At 36.1% G+C, this 20,877-nt stretch overlaps 1 protein-coding gene across 2 annotated transcripts in view; it reads left to right on the top strand.

Annotated features, from left to right (window-relative positions):
* URI1 (URI1 prefoldin like chaperone) overlaps positions 1–20,877 on the top strand; it is an 89,943-nt gene that overhangs the window by 32,520 nt on the left and 36,546 nt on the right. For both annotated transcript variants that reach the window (XM_075536873.1, XM_075536872.1), the window contains exons 2-4: positions 3,996–4,030; positions 9,130–9,208; positions 10,084–10,219. In XM_075536873.1, the coding sequence (XP_075392988.1) occupies positions 3,996–4,030; positions 9,130–9,208; positions 10,084–10,219 (250 nt within the window). The remainder of the gene's footprint in view (positions 1–3,995; positions 4,031–9,129; positions 9,209–10,083; positions 10,220–20,877) is intronic.

The raw sequence follows: 20,877 nt of genomic DNA, 5'->3' as shown, positions 1-20,877 counted from the left end.
TGTTCGTTTTCTTCACTATTGCTTTAGGTATTTGGGGCCTCTTCCTCCATATATAGTTGAGAATTGATTTGTGTAGAAGGCTATTGGAATTTGATTGCGATTGCATTTAATCTTTAAACCCATTAGGGTAATACTGATATCTTAACTATTCACTCTTCTAGTCAACGAGCCAAGGCATAGCTTTCCATTTATTGAAGTCTTTAATCTCTTTCTATTGTTTCATAGTTTTCATTGAATAGTCCTTCACCGGTCAAATTTACTCATTGGTGTAAATTGGTGAATTAATAAAGTTTATGCTTACAAAAATCAGATGGGATATCACTATGGACAAAGCATTGTTTGGAATAAACCTGCGAGGTCGGTGGTTCAAAAACCCGTCTGATTCTCACTCACAGCACCCCTGTAGGACAGGGTAAACCTGTGTCTGGTGGGCTTCCAAGGATGTAACTATGGGAGTGGCAGTGTCCGGTGGTTTTGAACTTCTGCTCTTGAGGTCAGCAGCCCAAGTGAATAACCACTCCACACCACCAGGGCTTCATGGATGAGGCTGTACGTCCCCACAGTTTATCCTTGGCAAGGAGCAGTTCTGGTTCCCCTGTGCCCTCTATAGTTGCTGTGAGTCAGAATCGGCTCGAAGGCTAAGGGTTCGCCTTTCCTGATGCTACTGGCAAGGCCTTGTCTGTGTGTGAGCAGAGGAAGAGAAGTAGCAGCAGCCAGTATGTGTGTTCCTTGTTCCCTAGTAAATTGCATGATGGTTGGAAGTGGTCCAGATAGTTGAGTATGAATTTTGGATTAGATAGACCTTGTTTTGAAAGATTTGCATGATCTCTTAACAGTTCTTTGTAATATTTCATCTTTTCACACAGGTTTCTTTGCCTCAAAATACGGGGTTAAAAGGTACCTCATTGAGCTGTTCTGTTTGTAACTTGTTTTTCGTCAAGCAAGTGTCTTTTTTTCCCAAGTGAATTTCTTACTCAGCACATGCCACTGTTATTACTCTTAGGTAGAGAGGTTAAGCTGTAAGGAAAATGTGCCAATGGATTTTGCTAGTAGTAAGTTCTAAAAAAGATTTTAAAATGGTAAATGTAAGTTTTAAGAATTTGTAGTTACTTAGCTCATGGTCCTTTTTCATTTCTGTGGATGTATTGCTGTAGTACTATATAATTACATGATTAATTCCTGACTATCAGTATAGTCATATTATATTCATGTATTTACTTGAAAAATTGTTACAGTGGTTAAAGGCTATTAACCTACTCTTAATAATAAAAATGATAAATGAATTATTTTTTTTAAAGAACAACAATGCATGCATACCATATATACTTGAGTATAAGCCAACCCGAATATCAGCCAAGGCACCTAATTTTACCACAAAAACTGCATTAAAAATGTGCTGAAAAACCCGGCTTATACATGTGTATATACAGTACTTTCATATCTTGACAGGCTTACTGTAAAAAGCATAAACTAGTATTGTTAGTAGATAGTCCTGTTGTTTTTTAAAAAACTTTTTGGAGGACAGGAATGCAATGAAATATTTTTTTGTTCTGCTTCTAGAAGTTGGCCTCTATCTGTCTGTCTGTCTATCTATCTATCTATCTATCTATCTATCTATCTATCTATCTATCTAATATTCAAAGGAAGTAACCTGAATCGCTTTTCAGAACTGTTAAGTTTATTTGGCATTATTTAACTTTATAGAAAAATAAATTCAACTTTCAGCCTATGGTTCTCCTTTGTAAATTTTGTGTGGTGACTCGTTTTTCATTTGAATATCATTTTGTGTAAAAGAGAAGAAAAATAATCTCGATATAAATGCAATCACTTGAGTTCAAATTATTTTTGAAAGTCAGTGAACCATAAATGATACGTACAAGTATGACAGATGTACCTCAAACCGCTATTTCATGTCGTTCCATGCCTACCTCTTTTGACCTTTGCACTTTATTTCTTTAGTCTCCAAAATAGCACCAAACACACGATTTGCAGCAAATAAAGACTTTAAACCGACAGCAGCATTTTGGTAGTGAAAATGTCTTTGTCTTTGTAAATGATGAAACTTATTTTTGTTGTTAGTGTTCTGTCCTTGAATATCTGTGTTCCTAAGGAGACTGTTTTAGGAAAGAAAATTAAAATTAGAGTTTGTGGGGAAGAGTGGTGATAGGGTGGCTAGAGCAAAGTAGAGTCTATGGAGGGGATGGCAAAACGAATGGCGTCTACCTGCGACTTGTTTTTTAAACATAAAAAGCATATGTGCCAAATTTACATATTTACTAATTAAAAAGGTTTCCTGGAAACATTAAGTAGACTATCTTCTATAACCTTTAACACCCTCACTAATGGATATAGCCTAGAAGATTTCATCGACGGTCCTTTAAATAATGTAAATGATTATGAATATGTAACTAGTTAATATGCAGCCACGAAAGGATTATCATGTAGAGGTTAATGAACATTCTGCTCTTATGGTGTGCAGGGTTTTTCTTTTTGTGCGTTTGGCTCACTTCATGCTTGGAAACACACGCATTGGGACTGAACGCCTTCAGTTTTGGGGTGTTGTCTTTCAATAGGGTTGCTAAATAGGAACTTTGAAAAAAGGATTTCATGAAGCTTTTTTTTTGTTTTTAAATTTACATTTAATATTATTTGTCTATTTTGTAATCACTTGCAAATCAGAAACAGTAAAATGGATTGATGTGGTTTTAGCTTAACTCTTCCAGATGTAAAGTCAGTACTCTATTATATATTACCACTGTTATTAAGTGTTGCTATGTGATTGATACTTACTGAGAGATCTTCATTCTAAAATGGACTTTTTATGCTGAGTTAATATGTAGTGTGGTGGGGTATCTGATTACAGCATGTATTTTGGTACAGGATTGCTGCCTTAGTATTTAAAATGTCCTCAAGGAGCATATTTATTTCAGGAATTGAATGTTATAATAGAGGAATTTAGTGACAGGCCTAAAATTTTTGTGTGTGACTTTTAGGTCACAAAACATTGAGCATACCCGAGAGATGATACTGCTATTTGTCTCTAGAGCAGTTTGTTTCAAACCAGAAAATATTGCTGTCTTTTTGACATGGCCTTGTGGTAAACATTTTGTCTTCTGTCTCTTAGTTTCTCTACCTCTAAAGGTGTGCTAGTGTTTGAGGTCAGTGCTTACATTTTTTTTTTTTAGGGGCAATCCTACAACAGATGCTTAGCAGTCTTTGAAAATACATGATGTTATTTTAAAAATTGCCATTTCTTTTTCTTTCTCCCTTATTGTTTAGTGCTTTTAATTTTCTTCTGAGCTTTTTGAGAATCTACTGAAATATAATTAAGGAAAACAAGTAACTTTCATCCTTTTAGTATTATAAATGTAGTTAAAACTGGCTATGGAGTTCTTAAAATTTTATCCTACTTCACTGGGAGCAAACGGGTTGTTTGGAGTATCTCTTTATCCCAAGTATTTCTTCTAGAAAATGTAGTAGAAAAATATTACTGAACTCATTTTTAATGCGTCAGAATAAAAATTACAGGTGAAAACATTTGGAGATATACTGACAAAATAAAATATTTTCACTATCATTTTCTTTCTTTTGAAACTGATGAAACGTGGATGTTACATTGGTTTCTTATTATTTATAACATTTGCCATTTGTTGTATTCTACGAAATATGTAATGTTGAAAACAGGTCTGTAGATTGTACAAAACACTAGTTATCTTATATCATATGTCACCTAATAGTTATGAAGCAGGTTGTGTACCCAAGTATGAATCAGAAGCTGTAATTTGTTCTGCAGTTATCAGCCTGCATTAGAGTGTTATGATAAAGCGTGCGGTTAAAAACTAACATTCACATCTCTGTGCGCTTGACAAATAAAAATGTTTACTGAGATGCTGTTGAATCTGTAAAGCCACTGTTCTAGTTTCCTGATGCACTGATTTTGTAGGTCTGTGCAAAGCCTTGGTTTTTTCATGAGTAGTTATCTGTTTTCATGACAGGTGGTCACTAACTGCCAAGAGAAAATCCAGCATTGGTGAGTAAAAGATGGTTTTATTACGTTTCTGAAATGCTGATGGGGTCATCTACTTACACTTAAATAAAGTCTGTGTGTTTTTTGATAACCCTTACTTGCATTCTTGTGATCTCCATTTTGAGTGCCTTTGATGCTAATTTATATTGTCTCTCACCCTTTCCTGAATCACAGGCTCCTTGATTTCCCGAAGTTCATTGCTACCATTTGTTTTTTATTGTAATTGCCTCCCTCTCTTCTCCTTTCTCTTTTCAAAAATTTGAGTTATTGTGAATTAAATAACAACATTTTTGAAACCTTCTAAACATAGAAAACTCTTATCTGGGGAAATTTTCCTGTATTTGTCATAGAAAAATAATTGAGGTCAGTTTATTTTTTAATAACAATGGAAATAAGGCACAGATGCACTATCCCAAAGCTTGAAAATCTAATTAATGGCTTATATCTCAGAACTTACTTTAAGGATCACAATTCTCGGACAAGGAGCAAAGCATTTCTATTTTAATGTGCTGATCTATAGTTAATAGGACAGTGCTTGGTAAATAATACTTTCCTTTGGTTCCTCAGGAAAATCCTTAGTTTCATGGTGATTAAAATCTTATTTTGTGAGTTGTCATGAGGTATGGCTGTTGATCTTACAGATATCAAATTATAATATATCCATGCTGTGTTTACCAAGATTTGACTGAGCGAACAACAGGAGCTGCCTTGATTATTGTCTGCAGGGTTATTGCAAAATCACAGTAACTGCCCCTTTAGTGGTGAGATTAAACCTTTGGTTATACACCATCAAGCATATAATATTTTAAATTTATTTTAAGAGGCTTTTTCTTCATGCCTGAGAGATTTCCAAGGAAATAATTTATAGTTAGTGTATATCAAATGTTTTTTGGTTTAAATGCACATAGGCTGCAAGCAGTGGATAAGAGTAAAAATCGGTGCAATCTGTACATATCATCATATTAAATTCTGACTATTGGCTTGCAGAGAATAATCTAAAACTAATAATATCCACTTTATAAATAAAAATTCAGGACTTCATTAATTTTCAATAAGTGCAGTCTTATAGTTGCATCCTCTGGTGGTGTAAGTCTGTCAGCATTTCCATACTGGACCATTTGTGTTTCATTATACATTCAGTCCAGGTTAAAACTTGAAACTTGAAATGCAAGTCCCTGGTGTTCTGCCAAATCGGATGCAAACAATCCCATTTTACAAATATATATTCCCAAGGGTTTTTTTTAATCAAGTGGATTTCTGTTTGTTGTGTTTGGTGAGGGGCTCAAGAATTTAGAAAAAACTGGATTTACGCAGAAAGCAGGTTAGCTAATGCAAATGTGTGTAAAACTTTGCATTTCTATACATTTTTCCCCTAGAAAATCTGAGAGTTCTTTAAGGACAAGGGACTTGCTTCATCCTCTTGATCCATAGCATTTCCCACTGTGCTCAATGCACACCAGACTCTTAATGCGTGAGTAAGTGAAGGCCGCATGCACGGTTAGCTCATAGGCAACACTTTCAGTTTACACATGCCATAGCTGTGTGCAGGCTTACTGAGTGATGACGGGGATGTGGCATTTAACTTCAGATGGATTCATGTGACCTTCAGTCCTATTCTCTAACGTTCAGTGTTCCCCCAGCTACAGAAATTTAGTGTATTTCATACACATATCTATACACTAAAACATTTAAAAGATGATTATTTGGTTAGAATTTGCCTTTTTTTAAAAGCCATTTCTGACATGACTCAGGAGAAACACTTCTGAGTTGGTTTGTAAGGAGGATCTGTATATGGGATCATGGTAATTGCCTGCGTCTAGGTGGTCAACAAATGCCCAATATATTATATTTAACAGTGGAAACAAAGTACCTCCATTCCTCTGGAAAGCAGGAAATTTCTTTTTGGGAGCTTTACTGAACTCATGATATTTTTACATTCCCTTAATTCCACAAAGGATGATTGAGTTATAACCATGTGCCAGTGTAGTGCTGGCTGTTTGGAATTGAAAAACCTTGCCATGGAGGAATTCACAATGATTCTGTGGTTGCCCAGAGATTGGGAACAACTGCAGGGGGGTCAGAGACTGCTGTGTCTCTCACGGATTCCAAAAGCAGGTTGCTTTGAATTCTTCCTTAACCCTTGGTGGTTTTTTTAGTCTAAAATGTAATCCGTATGGCAGAGTTCCCCTTATGGGTACATATCAATCTAAAATTCTTAATAAAGAAGAACAAAATGCATGCTTTAAGAAATGCATCCTTATGCTAGTACTACTGATGCTTCCTTGTATAAATGAAAAGATTCTTTCATTTAGCATTATATTTTTTGTGTGTTTGTGGAGCAAGAAATAAAAATGTGTATAGAAAAAGGCACAAAAGTTATTTGGAGCTTTGTGATATACTAAGAAAAAAAATTCTCTTCCAGGTGATGAATTAAAATTAAAATCCTAGAATTTAGGTGGATTAAAATATGTAAAATATTTTTAATAATAGATTAAAATAGAATGATTTAGCCTAATATTGGAAAATTTGTGTAGCGCTGGTTTTTAGAACCAATAGATGCAGTGATTACTAATTTAGTGAGGATTGGGGGGTAAAATTGAACCTTTTTTTTTCCCTAAAATTCTTTTTACTTAAGCCAAGAAAGTATTTTCAAAATCCCCACACTATTATTTTGTCACTGAATTGTGGGTGTGCTTCCCACTGTTTGGTCGATAAAAGCTGATGATTCTGTATGTGGATTCTCAACTTTTCCCCTAAAGAGCAGGTGATTTGGAGCCACAGATGTACGTATAAGTCATACCGCTTACTTTTTAATGTTGGGCAAGTTATTAGGATATTCTCCATTTCTTCTTGTAAAGTGGTGTAATTAGTACATGCACATAAGTAAAAAATAAGTTCCAGATTGGCTTCCTTTGTGCCATCTTAAAAGAATGTTTTACATACTGAAATTGTGAATTGCAGACCTAACTGAAAACCCCATTTTGTGAGGATAAGCCAAAAAAGTACTGCTACTAGGATTCTAGGTTATACATGTCCAGGTTTAATCCAAACAATATATTTCAATGTGTCTCTGCAATCAGAGGATGGTTGTAGATCGCTCTCGGGTGCCTTCAAAGACAAGGTCCAATCAAAAGAGTGACTTAGGAGGAGATCTGATCTACTGAGCCAGTTAAATTCAAGGCATAGAGGTCAGCTCAGAAGGCAATGGGAATGTCTTCTGGAGTTCCCAAGGGGGTAATCTAGATGGACTTCTTGAAGGGGACAAAATGATCATGAGGGCATTTGAAGAAGCTTTAGGAAAATGGAAACTGTACCGGTGAGAAAAAGACGAGGAAAGTTGGGCTGAGGGACAGGAGAAATTTTCCCATCACGGCAGTGCACCTGCTCATTCCTCACGAATAGGAGGAGGATGTCATTGACAAACCTTACCTGACCCAGCCTCCAGCCCTGATCTTGTCCCTTGAGACATTCGAAGGAATATGACGATTCTAGTCCCTCAAGGATGTCCAAACTGCCACCTTGATGGGTTGTGAATCAAAGTGCGCAGAATTGTTCAGGTAAGCCTTAGAGACAGGAGTGTGTAGACCTTGATGGAGGAAATGCTGAGAAACAATAGCTTTGTTTGCATTTTGGTATTTAAAAAAATAAAAGTTAATATGACCGTAGCAGTACTTTTGGACTTGTCCTCTTGTTTTGTTCAGTCGTTTTAATTTTAGGGAAAATAACCTCAAATTTGTGCACTGATTTGAAACACTTGAGCATATACATTTTGAGAGGAATTCTAAAGCAAATAGTTGATATTTGCTATTTTTCAAAGGAAACTGTCCCCCCCCATCTTGGTTTGAATCAGAGTAGCTGGTTTCTAAAATAGTTCATATCTAAAGTATGTAGGAGGAAATAACCAAGAAGGCATACCAAATTAGTTAACATCACAGGTGAAAATTAGTTGATTTCTTTTTTTGGGGAATTCTTAACAGTCAGTCAGGAAAATGTGTCCATATGCATATACATATGTATATGTTCATACAGTGAAGTTTTTGAGGGCGTCCTTGCCCCACATAAACAACTATTACACCATAACATTACAATGTTTTCTAAGCTTGACTTTAGTCTATTTCACCAAATTTCATTTATTACACATAATCTTTAAAGTATGGGCTCACACACCTTTAAAACTAAATTTTCTCCTTTTAGGTCAAAGTGATAATTTAATGCTTAAATGCTACACATTTTTTTTTGTTTGTTTTTCGCTGGCCATGGAGCCAGTTCCAGTCCCCAGGGACTGCCCTTCACACCACAGAGGAAACATTGCCTGGTCCTGCACAGTTCTCACAGGTGTCCCATGCGTGAGCCCAGTGGTGCAGCCACGGTGTCAGTCCATCTCTTTATGAGGGAGACACATTGAGGGACTGTGTTTTTTATGTTTAGATTTAAATATGGACAGATATTTGAAGTTTAAGTCATTTATAAACTCAACTTTTTCTAGAGGGTACCTTCTTCAATGAGTAGCAGAAATGGATAGCAGTTGTTGTAAAATGACAAATTAATGCCACATTCAAAGCGAATGGAATTTAGGCACTTTGAGTTGTTTTTCTTTTAAGTAAACATTTGTGTTACTTTCAATGTAATTTTAAAACATTTTAACTTTGGATTCACAGCTTACTTTGTATGTAAAGCACTGACTATTGATGAGTGAAGAAACTAGCGCAGCCACATAATCTCGCTGCCCTTCAGCTTTGGAGCTGCTACTGGTTTCCAACTGCCAGCCATGCAGATCACAGCCGTACCCATAACCATCACCAGGCTCCAGTGTCCCTCAATATCCAAACTTTATGTATAAATCCAGGCGCTCCACTCTAAGAAACACTAAGTCTCAAGATTTAAAAGCCCTAGTCCCTGAGAGTGTTAATTCCCTACATTATAAGTATATATGTATATTAGTAGAATTATACTATTGAAACTATAGAAACAGGATTTTGAAATTAAGAAATTCTTTGATCTTTAAATTGCTGAAGTTAGCTTTTTGATGAATTTGCCTTTAGTACACAGTTTAATGGAAAAAATTTCTAATTTATTTAGTATTGGGTATTTTTTGCCAACAGGAAGAAGGTAGACAATGACTATAATGCTCTTCAAGAAAGACTCAGTACATTGCCTGATAAGTTGTCTTATAATATCATGGTATGTTTGATATTTTTTCTTTGAAAGTAAGTAATAATGCTTAATGTACCAGAACAAAAAAGGTGCTTAGTGTTACTTTATAGAAATGTATGTACTGTAGTGATGCTTGGCATATACGCATTTTCCTTTGTTTTTTTAGATTATCATATTATGGTGATGTAAATGACGTTTGGTGTACAATTCTATTATGCAGAAAACTAATTATGGCAGAAATACACCACTTAGTCATTTTCTGTTAGCCAGAGCAAGAATTGTCATAATGTTTTGTAATTCAAAGAATTAAACTGTAGGAGATTAATTTTTATGCAAAAAATACTGCTAATTTTTGTCTTCACAATTTTCATATCACCATAGTCATCTGTTGATATGTCCTGGATTTAGCATCTTTCAGTGCATGGATACTCTTTCTCGTGAAGACTTTGTTCTCGTTTTTGTTTTATTAACAGATATTTTATAAATAATAGCTACTGTAGATTCATTAAAGTTATTTGTTAACTTTTAGTTTTAAAAATATTTTCAGTTTTCTTTGTTAGACATATTCCATACTAACTTAATAACTTGCTATTAGTTGTTTGCATTTAGACATAGAAATAAATGAAAAGTACAAACATTCAGGGAAAATATTAATTTATATGAAAGCGATATGTACACAATATGGTAATTTTTCTGTTTTTCCGTTGATTTTGTAATTTAGAATAACTCTCTATAGACTGTCAAATTTTACTATAATGTCAAATTTATGAGGAATTGAAATCTTATTTTTCTAGTTTAGAGATGAAAAAGGATCGCAGTAAATTAGGGCTGGAAATGCTAAGTGTTTTAGGAGTTATTTTTTAGTGTTCTTATATTTTTTGTTTCTTTTTTTAAAACAACAGGTACCATTTGGCCCCTTTGCCTTCATGCCAGGAAAACTGGTCCATACTAATGAAGTCACTGTTTTACTTGGGGACAACTGGTTTGCAAAGTGCTCAGCCAAGCAGGCGGTGGGCTTAGTTGAGCACAGGAGAGAACGTAGGTACCACTTTATCAATGGAGTTGCTTTGCTCTTTGTGTATTTGTTTCTACATTGCAAGCTGGTAAGCTGCTGGTTACCACAACTACCGTTCATGATTTTCTGTGATTTAGTTGAGTTAGTAGATAAGTTGAATAGAATTAGAAGAAGAGAAGATCTGGGTTGGAAATACCCCCTACATTGGCATGTTTTTGGAAATTAAAAAATGCAAAAGTACATCATATAGGCAGTTTTGGAGTTAGAAGTTGGGAAGACGTAAGGGTTGGGATCATTCTCTATTTTATAAGTGATTTTTGCTTTTTGTAGGCTTTTATGCTTCATATGTTAGTACTTTAGAAATTGTTTATTTTATGCTTAGTGAACTCAGACTACCTATTTGCCAAAGTAGAAACAAGTTTTAAACACGCCTTTTGATATGGTATTTTCACTTTATATTAGAGACCAGGGTGGAATGAAGTGTTAACTAAAATGATACCCTTATTTGTTACATGGTGTCAGACCCCTGCTTTGTTTTATTAAGGTTGTTCTTTAGTTTTGCTTACTACCCATACTATTTGTGATACACCCGTGCACCCATCCAGCGCTTTTAGTTGGACAAATTGGTTTGGGTTCTAGGTTACCTATATTACTTTTTAAGTTAGGTTCATTTGATTTTTTAATTTGTGTACTTGTTTTGACACTAGCATATTTAAATTGATAGTATCTTAACCCTACCTCTTTTCTCCTGCATTCAGAAGGTCGTACTAGATAGAAAGTAGCGAAATTATCTAAAGCTGAAATCATTTCATTTATGTGTTAGTTGTTACTAGTCATATAATTCATTTATTCAGTGACATTCTAAGACCAATATTTGGAGATTCTAATTGGAAATCAACCCTTATTCCCTATTATAAGTTTATCATTAATGCATATTTTTAATCTGCTGTGACATTAATAAAAATCTTACTATTAAATCTATATATAATTTCTGGTGATAACTTTTTTTGGCTTAAGGCATGCACACTAGGGGAAAGACAATGGACATAATTCTTTTTTTAAAAGCCTTAACTTGTAGGGAAGACCTTTCCTGGCTTCCTGGGGTGGCTCTGTGGATATAAAAGGAGTTTGTAGTTTATTGAAGTTTATATACTTTGCTTTAAATGCAGCTATTTAAGTATATGTTTTTAATAATTGTGATAATTTAGTATATTAATAGGGGAATACATTTTTTAATACGTTAGAGCTGTGGAGTAGAGAAATATTTGGGGGTAAGTCACTTTCTAGTAGTTAAATACATGAGTTACTGTTTCTTAATCATTTTCCTGGGGGGCTCTTACAAATCTTACAACAATCCATCATTCAGTTGTATTAAACACACTTGTACATATGCTGCCATCAACATTTCCAAACCATTTTCTTTCTACTTGAGGAAGGCTATATCCAACTTTATGATGGGGGACCCCTGTCACCAGCCCCAGCCTGCCCTCTCCCCCTCGCCCCCCTCAGCCCTCTACCCTCATGATATTGCTACTCCCACTACTGTTCCCGAGGGTTTTCTCTGTCCTGAATTCCATGTGTTGAGAGCTCTTATCTGTACCAATGTGTGCACTCTGGTCTAGCGGGTTTTGTAAGGTAGAACTGGGTCATGGTAGTTGAAGCATCCAGGAGTACACACATTGGTAGGCTCAAGCAATTTCTCACAAAATTTAGCTTTGTGTTAGCATGTGACTCAGAATCCTATGTCATAAACCCAAGCAAAGTGAAAACATAAAATAGAAACATTCCAAAAAGATAGCAAATAGATGAGTAGCTCAGAGAGAGTGGAAAGTAACTACTATGGGTAGAGGGCTTTTTTTAGTGCCTTCACACACCCAGGAGGGGCAAAAATACTGTAAACTATATATTGGGGTGATAGTTTTACACCCCTATGGACATAACAAAAACCATTTAATTGATACTTTTTAGGGGTCGTCAAACTTTTTAAACGGGGCCACATTCGCCACTGTCCCTCAGACCTGTTGGAGGGTCAGACTATAGTTTTTTTTTTTTTAAACTATGAACAAATTCCTATGTACACTGCACACATCTTATTTTGAAGTAAAAAAACCAAATGGGCAAAAACACCTGGAGGGCAGGATAAATAGCCTCAGAGGGCCACATGTGGCCCGCGCCCACAGTTTGAGGACGGCTGCTTTAAATGGATCATTCGTATGATGTGTGAATTACATGTCCTTCAGGCTGTTAATAGTGGGTTGACCATATTTGTGTGCTGCTATTTCTGGATATTCTATTTTGTTTCTTTGTTCTGTGTTCTGTCCCTTTTCTAATAAATACTATCTTAATTTTCTATAATTTTACAGTATTTCTTAAAATCAGGTAGTGTGAATCTTCGTTTGATTTTCCTTTTTAGACTTTTTTTCTGGTGGGAATACTTGTTTTTCCATAAACATTTTATTGTTTTATTTTTTCCATATACATTTTAAAACAACTTAGTTATATATACAAAAAAATCCTGATGCACTTCAATGAGAATTGCTTTACAACCTATACATCAATTTGGGGAATTGACACTGTAACTATATTCTATCTCTTCCAATCTATTAACACAGTCTTTCTATTTAGATCTTTAAAAAATGTTTTTCCTTTAGTATTTTGTAGTTGGTAAGCATCTAGATCATACATGTTATGTTTATATGCACGTATTTAACATGTGGAATATTAATTTTAAATGGTATTTCAAGATTTTTTATCTTAGTGTTTTGATTATGGAAATAGGTCTTTTTGGAAAGGTGAAATTATACTTGATCTTACCCAAAAGACCGAGAAGCGATCGGAAAGGTGATATTATAGACTGTCTACTCTACAACCTTGCTAAACTCAAGGTTTTTTAAAAATTCTAGGAGCCTTTGTGCTAGATTCCTTGGGATTTTCTCATAGATAGTCTTCTGTAAACAAGGGAACATTTTATTATTTCTTTCCACGGTATATCTTTCATTCATTTGTCTTGCATTACTGTACTTCCTAAGACAGCCAGTCCGTCCAGTTTTGAGGAGGAGTGGTGGGAGTGGATGTTCTTGCCTCTTACTGATAATCTAGGGAAAATTTGGTGGTGTCTCTCTCCCTTCCCCCCTGGTGTCTTGTTTTCAAACATGATTAATATTCACTGTAAGTTTTTTGTCACTGACCTCTGTCACATTAAGGCAATTTACTTCTGTGAAAATTTAAATTGTCGTGGGGGACCTTCTCTGTTTCTTCCATTGGTTATGCTGAATGGTGCTCTTTCTGTCTGTATCTTTCTTTTATACGAAGGGGATGATTAAACTCTTAGGTTCAGCGGAACTTTGGTTCTGTCTTGCTTCCCACTCTACGTCCGTGCTGTCATTTACTTTTTGGAACCAAGAGATAGCTGCTCTGTACATTCTGCTCAGGGTTTATAGTATATGCTATGTGAATTATATGCCAATAAAGCTGTTTTGGGGGGAAAGATGATTTGTCTCTTCATAGGCAATTTTTCTTTTTAATCTGAAATCTTAGATTGCTTATTAGTGAAATAAAGTACCACATCTCCCTGTGTCTTTCTTGCTTACCACATTGAAGACATTTCTTTGAGTTATTAAATTTGCTAAATATTTATTGATTGAAGATGACTTTTATGAATAACAGAAGTATAAGCTGTGGAAACAGACACCCTTGAGTTCAAATTGTGACTCATTTATTTGTCACTGTGCTTCTCAGATCACTCACATTTCTGAGTTTCAGTTTACTCATAACAACATCTAACCTGCATGATATGTGTGGATCATGAACAATACATAAAAATGTTCACTAGACTTTCTGTCTAGTAAATAGTCCTAAGTGAATATTCACCATACATATTATCAAAATCAGAGTTATCTTTAGTGAGGCATTTGAATTTAATAGAATAAATACGTATAGCTCCAGCTTGGAAAAGCAAAATATCTCTGTGCTTAAGAAAAACAGTTTCAATTTCAGAAACTCACAGAAACGGTGCCATCCTGTCCTACAGGGTTGCTCAATGGGAGTGAGTTGGTCTTCGGTTTTAGTCCAGTTTTGTGAAACAATTTTATTTGAACTATTGATATTGATAGATTTTTTTTGTTGTAATGACATAAAGTGTCCTCAATATAGTAAATTAGTTTGTGTTTTAGAGATGCAGTTGACATTTTTATTTTGTTTGCTCATTTTCTTTTATCTCCCGTCTTTATCTTTGTGTACTCAACCAGCATGTTTACTGTAAGGTCATTTTTATTTTTTAGTAGAAAAGTGAGCATGAAGGCATACTATTTTGAATTAGTGTTGTGCTCTCAGGTTGAGAGAGGAGATGAGAAGGAAGAAGAGTTTTTCAGATTTAGAGGATACGAGGCTGCATGAATGGCGACATAGAAGCAACATGCAATAGCCTAGGAAAAAAACCAAAACTACTTTTAACTTTGAAGTTTGACTACCTCTGTACCCTGTTTTCTGTATCAGAGTCACATGCACATTGCATAGTACATATTCTTGTAAGTGTTATAATAAAAGTTACCCCTTACGTTTTGTTTGGCATTGGAAGCCCCCACATACGTGAATCTTAAAGCTTCAAAGTATGGTTGCCTGTAACCTCATGGATGGGGTGAAGCCTTCGGGACTCGCATTTGCTGATGGAGTGCATCTCAAAATGAGAAGAAAACTGTGAGCATCGATTAATAATCAGAACTTAGAACGCACAAAGTATAAATTTAGGAATTGAAAATTGTCAAAAATGAAGTTGAATGCGTAAAGATTGACATTCTAAGCATTAATTAGCTGAAATCGATGGTATTGGCCATTCTGAATCAGAAAATCATTAGGCTTACTATGCTGGGAATGATACATTCAAAAGGATTGGTGTTGCATTCCTCATCAAAAAGATATTTCAAGAGCTTTCTTGAAAAGACACTGCTGAATGATAAAATAAAATTTATCCCCATCTAAGGAAATCAAATCAGTGCAATTATTGTTCAAATTTATGGACCAGTCACTAAAAGTAGTGATAAAGAAATGAAAGAATTTTCCAAGTCTTCAGTCTAACATTGATCAAACATGAAATCAAGATGCATTGATAATTGGCAATTGAAATATGAAATTTGAAAACAAATTTGAAGAAACTGTAGTTGGAAAATATGACCTTGGTATTCGAAATGAAGCTGGGTATTGCTTGATAGAATTTTGCAAGACCAGTGATTTGTTCATAGCAAATACCTTTTTTTCCAACAATATAAAAGCTTCTCTAGATGGATTACACAGAAATCAAATTGACTACTTCTGTGGGAAGAGATGATGGAGAAGCTCAGGATCAGCTACTAACAATTAAAACCAGTCTAGAGACCAACTGTGGCACAGACCACCAACTGTGCATACATAAGTGCAGTTTGAAGTTGAAGAAAATCAAGACAAGTTCATGAGAGCCAAAATTGGGCCTTGAGGATATCCCATCTGAATTTTGAGAATATTTCAAGAATAGATTTGACATATTAAACACTAATGACAAAAGACCTGAAGAGCTGTGAGATGATATCAAAAGCATAATAGATGAAGAAAGCAAAAAGGTCATTAAAAAGACAAGAAAAAAAGAAAAGATGAAAGTGATGTCAGAGTGAGCACTTTCAGTGCTTTATCAGCGTCTTGAAGGATTTCATTAGTATTCGAATACCAATTGAAATCGCTCACTTTTCTAGACCAGGGAATTTGGAAGACAGCTACTTGTCCAACTGACTGGAAGAGATCCATATGTGTACCCATTCCAAAAAAAGGTGACCCAACAACAAAAAAATTACAGAATTCAAAACTCAAACTCTGCCATCTAGTCGGTGCTGACTCAGCCGGCCCCCTGTGGGTTTCTGGAGTGTAATTAATTACGGGAATAGAAAACCTAGTGTTTCTTTCCAGGAACTGCTGGTCGTTTTGAACTGCCAACCATGCAGTTCACAGTCCAATGTGTAACCACTATACCAGTACCAGGGCTCGGTCTTTAATATTACATACAAGTGAAACTTTGCCGAAGATTATCCAACAACGATTACAGCAGTACATTTGACAGGGAGCTGCCAGAGGCTCCGACTGGTTTCAGAAGAGGACTAGACCAAGAGATATCAATGTTGATGGCAGGTGCAGTGTGGCTAAAGTAAAGAGTACCAGAAAGATGTTTACTTGCATTTTGTTAACTATTCCATCCAAAGTACTTGATTCAGTGGACCATAACAAGTTATGGATAACCATGATGGAATTCACAAGAATCAAATTTACTACATATGTGGGGAGAGGTAACGGGGAAGGTCAGTGTCATCAGCCAAAACAAGTCCAAGAGCTGACCAGAGAACATACCGTCAATTACTTATATCAAGTTCAGCTTGAAGCTGAAGAAAAGAAGCCAAAATAAGGAAAAATGGTAAAGTAAAAGACCTGAGCAGAAAATACCAAAGAGCTTGAGAAGACAAAGTATAATACAATGTAAAGAGACATGGATTTAGAAAACCCCAAAGGCAAAAATGTTCTTGCTATTTCTCATGCTGAAAGAACTGAAGCAAAAATGGCATCCTTGCATTCTGTCGTGGTGGTGTGAGGTTTATGTTGGGCTAAATTGCAAGCTCGGTGGTTCAGACTCCACAGGAGAAAGATGAGTCTGTCTGATCCCATGGAGATTTACAACCTGTGAAACCCTGAGGGCCTTTCTACTCTGTTCTGTAGGATCACTATGAGTCACAGTCAACTTCATGGCAGTCTGTTTGTTTGTTTTTAAATGTTTATTCTCAGAGATTTTAAATGTATTATATCATTGCCCCTAGTCATTTAAAAAAATCATTTTATTGGGGCTCGTACAACTCTTACCATAATCCATACATCCATCCATTGTGTCAAGCACATTTTTACATTTATTGCCCTCATCATTCTCAAACTATTGGCTCTCCACTTAAGCCATTGGTAACAGCACCTCATTTTCTCTCTCCCTTCCCGCTCCCCACTCCTTCAGGAACCCTTGATAATTTATAATTATTTTGTCATGTCTTAACACTGTCCAGCGTCTCCGTTTGCCCACTTTTCTGTTGTCCGTCCCCCAGAGAGGAGGTTATATGTAGATTCTTATAATCGGTTCCCCCTTTCTACCCCACCTTCCCTCCTACCTCCGGTATTGCCACTCACCACTGGTCCTGAGTTTCCAGTTTCTATCTGTACCAGTGTACATCCTCTGGTCTAGTTGGATTTGTAAGGTAGAATTGGGATCATGATGGGGGCGGGGGGGGGGGGAGCATTTAAGAATTAGACGAAAGTTGTATGTTTCCTTGTTGCTACACTGCACACTGACTGGCTCGTCTCCCCGAGACCCTTTTGTAAAGGGGTTCCCCGTTATCTACAGATGAGCTTTGGGTCTCCACTCTGCACTCTCTCTCATTTACAATGATAAGATTTTTGTTCTTTGATGCCTGATACCTGATTCCTTCGACACCTCGTGGTCACACAGGCTGATGTGCTTCTTCCATGTGGGCTTTGTTGCTTCTGAGCTAGATGGCCGCTTGTTTATCTTCACGCTTTAGGACCCCAGATGCTATATCTTTTGATAGCCGGGCAGCATCAGCTTGCTTATGCACACATTTGTCTTCAGCGGTCATATGGGGAAGGTGGGCACCCAATGATAAGATTTTTTTGTTCTTTGATGCCTGATACTTGGTCCCTTCTATACCTCGTGGTCACACAGGCTGGTGTGCTTCTTGCATGTGGGCTTTTTGCTTCTGAGCTAGATGACTGCTTGTTTACCTGCAAGCCTTTAAGACCCCAGATGGATAGCAGTCTTTTTTTAATAACAAATCAAAAGAAATGGCAAGGAATGCATACCCCCTACACCAAAAAGAATTTATTAGCATTCAACCATTTAAGGATGTAGCATATTACCAAGAACAAATGGTATTGAAGGAAGAAGTCCAAGCTGGTTTAAGGGCGTTGGCAAAAAACGGGAATTGACAGAATGCCAATCAACATATTTCATCAAGCAGATGTAGTGCTGGTCAAGCTAACCTGGAGTCTTCTCAATGTGTGCAATTTCTGCTTAGACATCACCACTCAGAAGGGATTAGGTCCCAGCTTATTTAGGCACAGCTTAGTAACATAACAAAAAGACCCTCCTATTTTCTAACAGTCCAGTTCACAGGTTCTAGAGTTAAGACTTCAGCATATATTTGAGAGCCATAATTCATAATACTAAGCAATTTTTATATGCTGATATTTCTTGACATGACACAGCACCCCCTCTGATTTTATATAATCTATTGGCTACCTAGAATTAAAGAGGAGTATTTGGCTCTTTTACATGTCCCCCTACCCTACCCCATTTACCCAGCTTCCCTAATACTGATTTTTTTTCTTTCCATTCGCACAGCATGTTAATTCGAAGTTAACTGCTGTCTGTTGCATAGCTTTCTGTATATTTCTCAATTAGATAGTTTAGGTTTTTTTCTTACAGACCTTCCTCCAGGAGCCCTTTACTCTGATTCCAATTTGCACTGGCTCCTACAACCAAAGAATATTAGCATCTTCGTGTTGTCTTTTTATCATATCATTCCTTCACCTTTTGGTTTTTCTGTCTCCTGGTACCTGTAACTTCCTTTGTCAGACTTTCTCATTTTGTTGAAGTATAACCTTCAAGAGCTTTCTGTGTAGGTGCAAGGGAGATCAATTTGTTGAAAGTATATGTGCCTAAATACACTTTTCATACACCCGCCAGATTTGAACTTGCTTCTTATTTAAAAATACAGGTTAGAAACATTTTCCTCAAAACTTTGAAGTCATTGTTACTTTTACCTCTGTAGTGTATGTGTTGCTCTTTAAAATATCTAAAGCAACTCTTCCCTTTCTGTTGACTTGTTTTTTCCTCTGAGTTCTTTCGGTTCCTGTCTCTTCATCATGATCTGAAATGCTATAGTGCTGTATCTTGTTTTGGATCTTTAGGAACGTACCGTGTATATTTGTGTATAAGCCGAGTTTCTCAGCACATTTTTAATATAGTTTTTGTGGTAATATTAGGTGCCTCGGCTGATATTCGGGTTAGCTTATACTCGAGTATACACGGTATTTACTAGATGTTTCTGTATGGAGATTCATATCTTAAGAGTTCTGAGGAATTTTTATTCTTACTCATCTCTTTGTAAGAATTTTTGAGGTGATTTCACTAAAGCTGATATGGAGTGTTCTGTTCTAATTTATATTTGAAATCGGATTTATTAAAAAAATTTGGATACAATAGTTTTAATTCTTAGCATTTACTATTTTAAATTTTCATTTGTTATAGTATCCTGTTCTTGTTTTGTGGATGTAATATCTCTTTTGAGCATGTTACAATTGGCTTTTGTCCTATTTTCTCCATATCTGAAGTTAATTCATACATATAGTTAAGTACTATGGGAAAGCTTTCCGTCCAGGGGCAAAGTCTGTTAACTGGGAGGATTTTCTGTAGGGTATTATGGTGATTGGCTGATTTTTCTCTTTTTCCCCCTACATTGAGCTGTCTCCAAATGTTAGTAGGTCTTTGGTTAATCAGCATCCTACAAAAGAATCCTCTAATCTCCTCCATCTAGTATTCTAGGAACGAGGCTGGGAATCTCAGGGTTCATATACGTATATACTTGTTAACCCCCCTCGTTTCACTAAGGCGCACAACACTTTAGACAGTACATTTTTTATTTAGTCAAGAAAGGGGAAATCACCTGGCTGTGCTTTGTGAGTCTAGGGATTTTGGAATTTAACTACTTCATTCAAACTTGTATTGCAGCCCTTCAGAAATGCTGCCAGGTGACGCGTCTTTCCAGGGTGTGCAGCGCACAGGACTTGCTGCAGTTTGCTGTTGCTGCTGCCGTTCACTTGAACGTTTGCTGTTGTAGCATCAGTTGTTCTTGCTGGTGCCTGTTGCCTCCTCCGTTATTTTTGTCTTTATGGGTTTGTCGCCTGCTACTTTTTAATTCCTTAGTTATTTTACTGACTGTTAAATATGAATTTCCGTCTGCCATGTTAAAGTAGAAGTTTCCTGCTTTTTTCTTTTTTTCCCTTTCTTTAGTGGCATTGAAAAATAACCCTTGGTACTGGTGTAAGAAGTAGGTATTGTACAGACAGAGGTTTGCGAAACTGTCCACCAGGGGGCACGGCCTGTTGCAGTCACAAAGGACTCAGAGGGCTGGCCTAGCTAGGCTTGATCCCGCTTACTATTTAGTGCTTTGCATGCTTCAGCAATGTTTTTTTTAGAGTTTTTTCACAACTGATGTACATAGTTTATATTAGACTTTTATAAATAATTTTATTACATCTATAATTTGATTCCTTTCAAATATATATGCTAACTCCACAAGTTGGTAATTAAATATTCCCAAATATTTGTGAAGTGTTTGAGTGCATCATTTATCTTTAGGTGAAAATGATTGTGCTTAAATTCTTAAAAGGTTTTAAACTTTCTTTGCTAGTTTAAATATAATCTTTGGAATTTACACTATTAAATTACTTTCAGTTGGCTTTTTTAGCCCAGTACAAAGGATTTTAGCTAGCTCCAAACACATCGCAATAGCTTTTGCATGAATGCAGACTTTAAAATATTAACCTATGCCTGTACTAAAAATGACATAAAGAATCTTGCCTTTGCCTGCTAAAATATAACTATACC

Source organism: Tenrec ecaudatus, chromosome 18 (assembly GCF_050624435.1).
Source record: "Tenrec ecaudatus isolate mTenEca1 chromosome 18, mTenEca1.hap1, whole genome shotgun sequence".
NCBI classification, from domain to species: domain Eukaryota; kingdom Metazoa; phylum Chordata; class Mammalia; order Afrosoricida; family Tenrecidae; genus Tenrec; species Tenrec ecaudatus.
The sequence above is the reverse complement of the archived record's forward strand: the minus strand, read 5'-3'. Positions and strand labels throughout refer to the sequence as shown.